Source organism: Mytilus trossulus, chromosome 3, assembly GCF_036588685.1.
Source record: "Mytilus trossulus isolate FHL-02 chromosome 3, PNRI_Mtr1.1.1.hap1, whole genome shotgun sequence".
In the NCBI taxonomy this organism is placed as follows: Eukaryota; Metazoa; Mollusca; class Bivalvia; order Mytilida; family Mytilidae; genus Mytilus; species Mytilus trossulus.
The window spans coordinates 47952065-47963430 of record NC_086375.1 but is presented as its reverse complement, the minus strand read 5'-3'; the positions used below and the strand labels follow the sequence as shown (position 1 = coordinate 47963430).

The window sequence follows — 11366 nt, the reverse complement described above, 5'->3', positions numbered from 1 at the left end:
CGACGTAAAACATTATATATAACACACTTTAAAAATCAGGACTTAACTTATTAGATGGATACAAAGCAACAACAAAATCTAACAAAAAACAAACCTAAGTTAACAACCTTTACACCAAAATTCTAGGAAACTGAGTCACACTAGTAAGGACATAAATGAATATCTCAGGAAAAAGAGCCAGTTTGGAGAAATTTGGAAAACGATAATTTTAAAAATCCCATTTGATATTTGATATTTAGCCAATTTCGAAGGCAGAGATTTCAGTGCATGATCATCAATTCTAGATTTTTTTTAAAGAAATTTGGAGAAAGCATGGTTTCATTTATCTGCGTCAGCTAGGAATTTATTTAGATACTGGATATTATTATTTTAAGCGGTAGGACTATATGATAGTTACGTGGAATAGTTCAACCATTCTTTTGCAAGATTTAATGTCGAGTGACTGTTCTCCAGAATCTCTAACATCGCTAAAAAAATGATTTCAAATCATTATAAAAAAAAAGTTTAATTTTTTATCATTATTTTTTAAAAAGAGTCAAAATACTACAGAATTACCACTGAAATGTATTTTTTTTTCTAAATTTTATTGTATCTAGAATAGGAATGAAAACATTTGTGCGCGTCCAAAACTCTGGGTTTGAAGTGAGGACGAGTTTGAGCCAAGTAAAATACGGAAATGGCCGAATGTTTATATTCCTTACAACCTTAAAAATCATGGGAATAAAATTATATTTATTAATCAAATGGATCACATCATCTTTAATATTGATAAAAATAAAAATAAATTTCTATTAAAAAATATCATAATCCCCAGAATGACTGCATTTGGAAAAACTTGCCTTAAGTTTGCCCTGTCGCTTAAGGCATTATTGATTTGTTTACAAATGGAGATTCGATCGTACTTTTGAATCACAGATTTTTAGAAAATTTACACAGAAACACAGTTAACTAGTTTTAGTATATAAATTAACGGTAATTAACTATTTTTATAAAAAAGTATTGCATTTTACATTAGGAAACTAAAGTTGAAAATGTAACTAAAGCGGTTGTCCAATAATTCTTTAGTCTTAGAACAAGCTCGTGCATGTTTTCCTTGCAAATGAACGTATTGGTATGTTATTGATCTGAATATTTTTATAAGGTTTGAACAGTCATAACTGTTTAAATGATAATGTTTATTTCTGCTATTGCAAAGATAAGAATACTGGTTTGTTATATGATACTAAATTTACAATTTTTCTGAAAAAATAGAATTAATTGATTTACAAATGTATCTTGATTGTATACCATGTCTCATCCTTGAACATTAATTTAATAGATTGTATGTGTATGTCAAGATTAATAACTTGCATTCAGTTCTCCATCCAAGTCACAATGTTAAAAAGGAGTAAATAAATATAGGTCAAAGTATGGCCTTCAAGTGGGTTTATTGGGGTCTAAGCGTTTAAGAGTGACATGTGAAAGTCAAATTATTGTGTCGTGAAAATGGGAAATGAAGTCTAGCGGGACTTGCAAAATGACAAAAAAAATAGAATTGTTTACGTTCATACATGTAGTGTAAGCAAGACACAGAATTCGAACAAAACTGTAAGCGGGATCCCCAGATCAGAATCCCAAATGAGACCCCCCTTCAACATGGAGCATCAACTATAACCTACACCACAAATTGGCCGTACCTGGAATGACCGAAGAACATTAATAATATATCCAAATAACACTTGTAATGCATGTAATGACTGAATAACACTTGAAATTTTAATATAGGCACATATTGGTGACTTTTAAACCTTTGATTACATATTAAATTTATTATATATTATCTATGTATTTTATAACTTAAAAATGATTTACAAAAAGCCAATAAGTTCATAAAAAACTTTTTAAATTTAGTGTGCACTTCGAAAATGGGTGCGAACGGACGTGATACCGGAAATCACAATTTGCCGATGTACACACTAAATATAAAATAATCTTTATGAAATTATCTGGCAGACTGCTATCTGTAAATCATTTTTATACGACCGCAAAAATTGATTTTTTTTGGTGATATATTGCTATCACGTTGGTGTAGTCATCTGCGTCGTCGTCCGAATACTTTTAGTTTTCACACTCTAACTTTAGTAAAAATGAATAGAAATCTATGAAATTTTAACACAAGGTTTATGACCACAAGCGGAAGGTTGGGATTGATTTTGGAAGTTTTTATCCCAACATTTTAGGAATTAGGGGCCAAAAAGGGCCCAAATAAGCATTTTCTTGGTTTTTGCACAATAACTTTAGTTTAAGTAAATAGAAATCAATGAAATTTAAACACAAGGTTTATGACCACAAAAGGAAAGTTGGTATAGATTTTGGGAGTTAAGGTCCCAACAGTTTAAGAAAAAGGGGCCAAAAAGGGGCCCAAATAAGCATTTTTCTTGGTTTTCACACCATATCTTTAGTATAAGTAAATAGAAATCTATGAAATTTAAACACAAGGTTTATGAACATAAAAGAAAGGTTGGTATTTATTTAGGGAGTTTTGGTCCTAACAGTTGAAGAATAAAGGGTCCAAAATTAAACTTAGCTTGATTTCATCAAAAATTGATTAATTGGGGTTCTTTGATATGCTGAATCTAACTGTGTATGTAGATTCTTAATTTTTGGTCCTGTTTTCAAATTGGTCTACTTAAAGGTCCAAAGGGTCCAAAATTAAACTTAGTTTGATTTTGACAAAAATTGAATCCTTGGGGCTCTTTGATATGCTGAATCTAAAAATGTACTTAGATTTTTGATTATTGACCCAGTTTTCAAGTTGATCCAAATAGGGGTCCAAAATTAAACTTTGTTTGATTTCATCAAAAATTTAATAAATGGGGTTCTCTGATATGCCAAATCTAACTGTGTATGTAGATTCTTGATTTTTGGTCCTGTTTTCAAATTGGTCTACATTAAGGTCCACAGGGTCCAAAATTAAACTTAGTTTGATTTTAACAAAAATTGAATTCGTGGGGTTCTTTGATATGCTGAATCCAAACATGTACTTAGATTTTTGATTATGAGCCCAGTTTCAAGTTGGTCCAAATCAGGATCCAAAATTGTTATATTAAGTATTGTGCAATAGCAAGAAATTTTCAATTGCACAGTACTCAGTAATAACAAGAAATCTTCAATTGCACAATATTGTACAATAGCAAGAAATTTTCAATTGCACAGTATTGCACAATAGCAAGAAATCTTGAATTGCACAGTATTGTGCAATAGCAAGTATTTTCAATTGCACAGTATTGCGCAATAGCAAGAAATATCTAATTGCACAATATTGTGCAATAGCCAGAAATTTCAATTGGAGTTATCTTTCTTTGTCCAGAATAGTAGTTGAATCAACTTAAATCATTGTTTTATACAATAAACAATGTATATTCACTTTTACTACCAACTGATAAATTAAAACAATCTTTACCATTCAGTGATAACAAGTACTTTTTTTTACATTTTAATATTTTATGATGTATTTAAATGAGTAATTATTGTTGCAAACTCCATTAGAAATTTTGAATTGAGATCGGTTTTGGAATAAAGGAAAGGGGGATGTGAAAAAAAAATTGGGGGGGGGGTTCAATCTTTCTAATTTGAAATTTCATGAAAATAAAAAGAAAATTTCTTCAAACATTTTTGTGAGAGGATTAATATTCAACAGCATAGTGAATTGCTCAAAGGCAAACAAAAATTTTAAGTTCATTAGACCACATTCATTCTGTGTCAGAAACCTATGCTGTGTCAACTATTTAATCACAATCCAAATTTAGAGCTGAATCCAGCTTGAATGTTGTGTCCATACTTGCCCCATCCGTTCAGGGTTCAACCTCTGTGGTCGTATAAAGCTGCGCCCTGCGGAGCATCTGGTTAAGTTATAAAATACATCTCTCATGTATTATTATTCAATAGTCAATGTTTAAAAGTCACCAATATGTGCACCAATTGATATTTTATCGTATGTTTTTATATGTTGTGATGTTATGCTATTGTTTCAGAAAAAGGGAGAAGGTTTGGCCCCATTAAAACGTTTAATCCCGCTGCAAATGTTTGCACCTGTCCTAAGTCAGGAATCTGATGTACAGTAGTTGTCGTTTGTTTATGTAATATATACGTGTTTCTCGTTTCTCGTTTTGTTTATATAGATTAGACCGTTGGTTTTCCCGTTTGAATGGTTTTACACTAGTAATTTTGGGGCCCTTTATAGCTTGTTGTTCGGTGTGAGCCAAGGCTCCGTGTTGAAGGCCGTACTTTAACCTATAATGGTTTAATTTTTAAATTGTTATTTGGATGGAGAGTTGTCTCATTGGCACTCACACCACATCTTCTTATATCTACTAACTAATATTAAAATTTCAAGTGTTATTCAGTCATTACAAGTGTTATTCGGATAATAACAGTGTTATTTGGTCATTCATTTTACCCCTAAATGGCAACCATTGAACAATAGGTTCAAACAAATGTAGCAGGATCAATTGTGTAAACAGATGCAAACCTTCACCATAGCTTGAAATAGTAGTGAACCACTACAACATAAGAGGACTGGTTATATGAATGCATTTCATGTGCCAGAAAAAACTATAGCTGCACTTTGGTGACTGTTGTCAAATGCTCAACAATGATGTCATTTAATGTATGGTGTGATATGTATACCCTAATGATGTAACCATCATGTTATATTCAGATTGGCAGATTGGGGACCATCTGTTTAATCTTTAATTTTATTAGACTGATGAGAAACATGTAAAGCCAGGATGAATATATATACTAATACTAACACAAAGCACAACCATTGTGGACACATGTGTCCTTCTGGCAGCAAGAGGTATAAAATGTCAAATCTTTAATTTTATTCCGAAGGGTGCTGAATTTCAAAGTGTCCGCCTTGGCTTGAATTTCGAGAAAGTGTTGTCTATGCATGTTCTATGTGGTCATTGAAGAAATTCTGTTGGTACATGTAGTTACAAAATGTAGGCTAGATGGTGTATGTCTTATTTTATGCGAGGGGAGAGTTTAAATCACGGATTAGTTACACTTTTTTGTTAAAATTAACTGTAGCTTTGAAATGAAGAGATAGATTTAAATTGAATAAAGTTTATCATACACTGTCACAATAGTTGCTTTTAAGCATATTTTTTTTATCCCCTTGCTGTCTGCTTGAATGAAATTTTTGCCATTTTATTCTTATATATAATTAGTTACAAATGTACACATGATACATTGTACAAGTACATGATAAAAATTAAATTGACCATTTTTCAGTGTTTATTACAAAGATGGATGAGGAAGAGGATGTAAATTTTACCGATGATGAAATAAGGGATGAACTATCAAAGTTAGGTTATGGAAATGTCCCACATCAAAGATTTGAAGAATTCAAAACAGGTTAGTATTTAAAACCTTGAACATGAACAGATACATGTATGTACTGCATATTTCTATCATAACTTTTATTATAAATTACAGTCAAAGTGATATTAAACACCTTGATTAAAATTAATTTAGCTCATTTAATTGTCATAAAATTTTGACAAAGTATTTACTTAATCATGTTAATAGACCATTTGACAAAAAAATAAAAAAAATAAAAAAATAAAAAATCTTGAACCACACACTTTGTTGGAAAAAAATTATTGGAAATATAGCAGTTTTGACAAACACTAATTTTGATCATTGAGAAGCAGAATATTTAATTAGCAATACAATGTGATTAAAATGTTGAGGTGATTTTTACAGAGTAATCTCTCGTAGCATTGTGTAGTGTTATGTACCTCCTTAAGATTTGTTGATCACACTATTTTATCTTGAACATAATTCAGAATAGATAGTAATAAAGATTTTAATTTTTTACAGACTTGAGATCCCTTATAAAACATGAACGGAGTAAATTGTCTTCACAGAACACAAGTATGTCTTCATATATAGCTGATACAACTGGGTCTGTTGCAGGTATGTACATTGTAGCTTTGACTTGCATTGACCATTCTCTTAGGTTGCATTGCTGATTAACCAAAAATTAATCACACAACCTGGTATATATCTTCATTTATTCATACTAATGCATTTGCCATTTTTGTAAAAATATTTTTTGATCAAATGTAATTCTATAATGATACATGTATTAAAAACCTTGGTACATTGTATTTTGAAATCAGTGTTTAAAGTTTTTTTTGTGATTATGAAGCCATGAAGCTAGTTATGAAATTGATATTATACATGTTATAGATAGTTAATCAGGATTATTTAAAGATATGAAAAATATTTTAAGGATATTACATGTATCTCAAAAAGAGGCATTCCCTATTAATATGTATGATAAAAGCAACTGGAACATTAGTCCTTTTAAAACTGTCAAGTTAATTCATGTAATTGTTCTGATTCATTTAAAAAAAAACAAGTTACTTTTTCTATTTCCATATGTGTAATATGAAATAGTTGTTTTTGTTTGGTTTTTATAAGACTTAAAAAAAAGGAATGTTGCAAAAATGATTAAGATATAAAGTGACCTTGGTGAAAAATGCTTTTTTTAATGAACAGGTATTCCATCCAGAAGAAGACATCCATTAGAAGAAACTCAAGTCTCCCATGATGCACCTGGTTTCTTGGAATACAGGGTAAGAAATATGGATTTGACGATTAATTTTTAGATCCATTTAGGTCATAAAGCTACATAACAATTACATACCCATAACCAGGGCGGACGAAACCCCCCTTGAAAACAAAAAAGCACTGTTAAAGTCAATGTTCTGTTCGAATTGTGACTGTTAAAGTCGAGTTTCTGAGTCCCCCCCACTGGAAATTCCTGGCTACGGGCCTGCAGTTATGAGTACCCAGTACACTGTGTGTCACATGTTTATGAAATTAAAAAAAATTAAAAGTCATTAAAATCATGAATTTGATATTAATGTTAAGATAATGCTAGGATATTTTTTATTTGGAGTAAAATGTCACAAACATAAAAAAACTAATTATGATTAGTATCACACATTTAAATTTTTCTGCCAAGGAAAATAACAACAAGTAGATAGCAAAAAGAAGGTAAAGAACCAATGTTTTAAAAATTTCTATTACAGGGAACATCAAATATAGGGAAAGAAAACCGATATGCTGACAGTCATAGAAAGCCATACGTAACAGATCCAGCCAGAGGAAACTTTTGTTTATATGACAGTACTACAGACACATCACAGATACAAATCAGAGATGATATCTCAGAAACAGATTCAGAAAGGAGACTAGTCAAGAGAAAAGTTCTCAGGTGATACATTGTATAAGTTAAATATTTTTTCTTATAAAAGAGTGAATTTAATGGGTGAGAACCACTTTATAAAATAATTGATGTCTAAATTCATGCTAAAATAAGAAAACGCAGGACTATTCAGAAAAATATTGTTTGTCTAAGATACAAATCATATAAAAGGTAAACATTATCATATGGAAGCTGTTAATTTGGAGGATTATTTGTTAAAGTGAATTTAAAAAATCATAAGTAGGATGCAAATTATACAGAAAAAAGAGAAAAAAATAGTAATTGATTTACAAAATTTGATAAATATTAATGTTCATATACTTGGACCTTGGTATATTGTATAAAAAGTTCTGTAATTTATAAACAATTGCATACAAATCTATTGTCATATGTCCAAAAATAAAGTTATGAGCAAGAAGTAGAATAACTCACCAATTATAAATAACAATAAATATTTACATTTTGTATTTGATAACAATGGAATAGTACAGCCACTAAAGCACTAAACGTATGTTATTGTTTCTCCATTCATTCCATTTAATTTAATGTTTATTTATGTATATTCAGGAAAAAGAAAGATGGTTCAAAGGTTATTGATGAATCTGTAACAGAAAGTGAAGCAGGTATGTAAACAGGAACAATCCAAATGTAGGAATTCTTTTTTGATAAGTCAAGTGTATGTGTGAAATAACCTTCAATGGAATGATGTCTTACTTTCAATATTTGCCCAACACCTTTTTATGAAAAATCATATGTGTGTTAAATATTGTAAAAAAAATCTGGAAAATTACTAAGACACAGAAAATCTTTATGTTCTTTCTATGAATCAAAATTACAATGCTTTCTCTACCATAGCTTCTATAATATATAAATAAGCAAATCATATCACATCTGCTTATTAAATGAATTCTTTACACATTTCAATCAAGGCCTTAAAAAAAAGCCAGAAAAGTATCTTTATCTTTAAGATATTTATATTTCAAATAAAAGGTGTTTTAAAAATTCAAATGTTTATTGAATATGTTATTATACTGTTGTAGGTAGTTTATCAGATATCCATGACAGATTAAAGGAACTTGGAATCAGAGATGATGAAAGAAGATGTCAATCAGCTAGAAGTGAGGTAAATAGTTCACATGTGGGTTTTTTTAACTGAATAAGATCATTGACTTTGTAATGAGGGATAACTGTGTAAAATTTGGCTAAGGATTTGTTTCTATTAATTGAATTACTTGGTATTCATCTGGTCCAATTTGTCTAACTCATGGACCACCTCGTCAAGTTTCAACAATTTGTTAGAAACACAAAAATGAATTGCTCAATCTATTAGACTATATATAGCTAATTATAATTAAATCTCTGCACTTGCTAATTTTGTATAATTGGTCTCTATAATTTTTAAAACAAGGTAATATATACATTGTACTGATATTTTTGTACCAATTTATATAAAGTCTTTCGTTTTGTTTTTTAGCCTCCTTACAGACTTGCTCCTGATGATCCTAGACCTGCATCAGTCATCCTTCGGGCACCAGATCAAACCAAACAACTGAGAAAGTCAGACCCTGTAGCAAGATACCAACAGTTCAGACAGTCATGGTCTCATCAAAGGGCTCCTGGAGAGAAAAAACATAACAATTTACGATGGAATGTTAGAGAACAGATGCTATCACAAGATCAAGTCATAGAAAAGGTAAATAGACACATGTGTACTTTATAAACATACAGCATATTCATGTATTTAAGTGGACACTTGGTTTCATGGCTTTGCCTATCTATGCTTATAAGCCTATAGGAAATTTACGCTGCATTGAACTTTTAAATTTGTTGATTCTACAAAATTTACGAAATTGGTATTATTAAAACATATAATAAAGAAACCACAATATATCAGATATATAACATGTAAGATCTGGTTGAATCCATATCTTACAGTCATTTCAACATGTTTTTCATTTGCTTTGAACCTTCATATAGGATGAAAGGCGACTGCTCACTAAGTTTAGAGTCAGTGCACATAAATTAGAAATTGAAAGAGGCAGATATGTGGGGCTTCGAGTGGAGGATAGAACATGTAAATTATGTAACACTGAAGTTGAAGATGAAATTCATTTTCTTCTTCAGTGTCCTGTTTTAGAAAATAAAAGATCTGAATATATAGATTACTTAAATAAGGTTAACAAAAACTTTAAAAGCCTCCCAAATAAATCAAAATTAATATGGTTAATGTCATCTGAGGATAATGTTATAATTAAAAAAGTAAGTTTATTATTGTGTACTTTATTCAAAGAGAGAAAATCAATTCTAGATACAGTTTAGTCACCGGTAGTTTGTCCATCTATATTATATTGTAAAACTATATATATATATTCATCTTTTTTGCAGATATTATTTGAAATTGGGTGAAAAAGACTTGACTTTGTTTAATTGTTAAATAATCAATGTAATCAATATGTAATCACTTGTATGAAATTGAACTTAATTGTACTGCTCAAATTATTGGGCGTCATAATTGACAATAAAAAACTTTGTATTGTATTGTATTGTATACATTATTGCTTGTTTTAAAAAATATGACACTTTTGAAAATGTATTATTTTTTTGTGTACAGGGAGTTTTTTTTTAAATCTTAAAAAATACTAACAGAACTTTGTACATATAGCAATGTGGTTGTACTGATACTCGGAAGAATATTTTCTCAAATTTTCTCAGCAACTACACTGGTTTAGAAAAAGTTTCATCTGTATTTTCAGTAAAAAATAATTATTATTGGTTCAATGATTGCCGTGATTGTTATAAAGGTTAGGGTTTTATATGAGTATTAGCACTAAATAACAAGTAACATAACCACTTTTTATGTATTGAGTATTGGAACTATTCATTTTAGTATTTTTGATGACATTTTTTTTTTTTTTGTAGAGGTCTCAGCGAGTATTTGTTCCTAACAAGTATGTTGTACCAACAGATAAACATAGAAAATCACTACGATGGAACATCAGAACAGACTTAGCTCATGGACAAATGCCACCACATGGTTATTATCATGAATGTTGACGTAAAACTATTTGATTATTTGGCTTCGTTTCATTTGTCTTGCACCATGAAATTAAAGCCTTTCTGAAGTGCTCATCATCATTGGAGATTCATGAACAAAACACCTGTAGATTGTGAAACAAATGGATTCAATAACATGGCTAGGAAAAATGTTATACTTCATGTTATTGTACATGTAAAAAACAGGGTGTATCATAAATGTTCTTCAATACTTTTACTTTATTCATCTTAGTTATAGATGATTTGTTGTCAGCTTAACAATCTTATGAAATATACATATTGAATTAAGAAAATAGAAAGGCATTTTATTCAAGGTGTTATAGTTAGGGATGTTACACAAGAGTAATTTGATGATACAATATTTTGTATATTTATATATATGCAGATATAATTCTGATTATGTTGCATTGATTTGCAAAATCATGCTCAATTTGTTTTCTTCAGACAGCAACCAAAATTGTATTAAAGGATTACATGGAGATTTGGGTAAAGCTTAATTAGAAAGCAACCCAATAACATAAAAAAAATAAAAAACATAATTTTCAGGTACTACCTATATGTAGCATACTACAAAATAAATATAGAGTTGCTTTGGTTGTTTGATGCTTGTGTTCTCAGTTAAATGATGCATTTGTCTTGAGAAGCTTAATTTATGTATATGCTAAATCAATTGTAATGTAAATAGTATTTATATAATAGTATATTTTTATTGTAGAATAAAAAAATTGTAGAAAATATTAAAATAATCGAAATTCTGCAATTTATTATATTTATATTCCCAACAGTCAGTTATATTTGGTATGTAAAAATTGAGCCTATGATCACTGAACAATTCTGAACAGTACTGTCCTTTGAAAGTCATGTGAACCTCTTTTTAAACCATCAGTTAAATCTTCTTCACAAAATATTCAATCAGAGTGTTATAATTTCATAGTTTCAGACAACAAAAACCTTACTTGAAAGAATATGCTTTGATCAAAGTAAATGCCAAATTATATAAACTTTTACAGATGACTACATAACATTACTCTGATTTACCATTGTTTTG

At 29.8% G+C, this 11366-nt stretch overlaps 1 protein-coding gene across 2 annotated transcripts; it reads left to right on the top strand.

The window, feature by feature from the left end:
• The first annotated feature begins 847 nt into the window (after positions 1 to 847).
• On the top strand, positions 848 to 10854 carry LOC134711680 (centriolar and ciliogenesis-associated protein HYLS1-like). 2 transcript variants are annotated; one of them, XM_063572444.1, is made up of 9 exons: positions 848 to 972; positions 5278 to 5400; positions 5869 to 5964; positions 6553 to 6629; positions 7089 to 7273; positions 7832 to 7887; positions 8305 to 8387; positions 8739 to 8957; positions 10184 to 10853. In XM_063572444.1, exons 2-9 carry the CDS (start codon positions 5292 to 5294, stop codon positions 10316 to 10318), a joined length of 960 nt encoding a protein of 319 aa, XP_063428514.1. In that variant the 5' UTR covers positions 848 to 972; positions 5278 to 5291; the 3' UTR covers positions 10319 to 10853. The 2 variants fall into 2 exon arrangements, with proteins under 2 accessions (XP_063428514.1, XP_063428515.1); XM_063572445.1 differs by lacking the exon at positions 848 to 972 and adding an exon at positions 1022 to 1111 and having other exon boundaries at positions 10184 to 10854.
• Positions 10855 to 11366: the final 512 nt, after the last annotated feature.

Bases quoted from the DNA above. Each gene is read 5' to 3' on its own strand.
- LOC134711680 (XM_063572445.1), top strand. From the start codon at position 5,292: ATGGATGAGGAAGAGGATGTAAATTTTACCGATGATGAAATAAGGGAT. The intron at 5,401-5,868 runs GTTAGTATTTAA...AATTTTTTACAG, and splicing joins ATTTGAAGAATTCAAAACAG to ACTTGAGATCCCTTATAAAA. The intron at 8,388-8,738 runs GTAAATAGTTCA...TTTGTTTTTTAG, and splicing joins GTCAATCAGCTAGAAGTGAG to CCTCCTTACAGACTTGCTCC.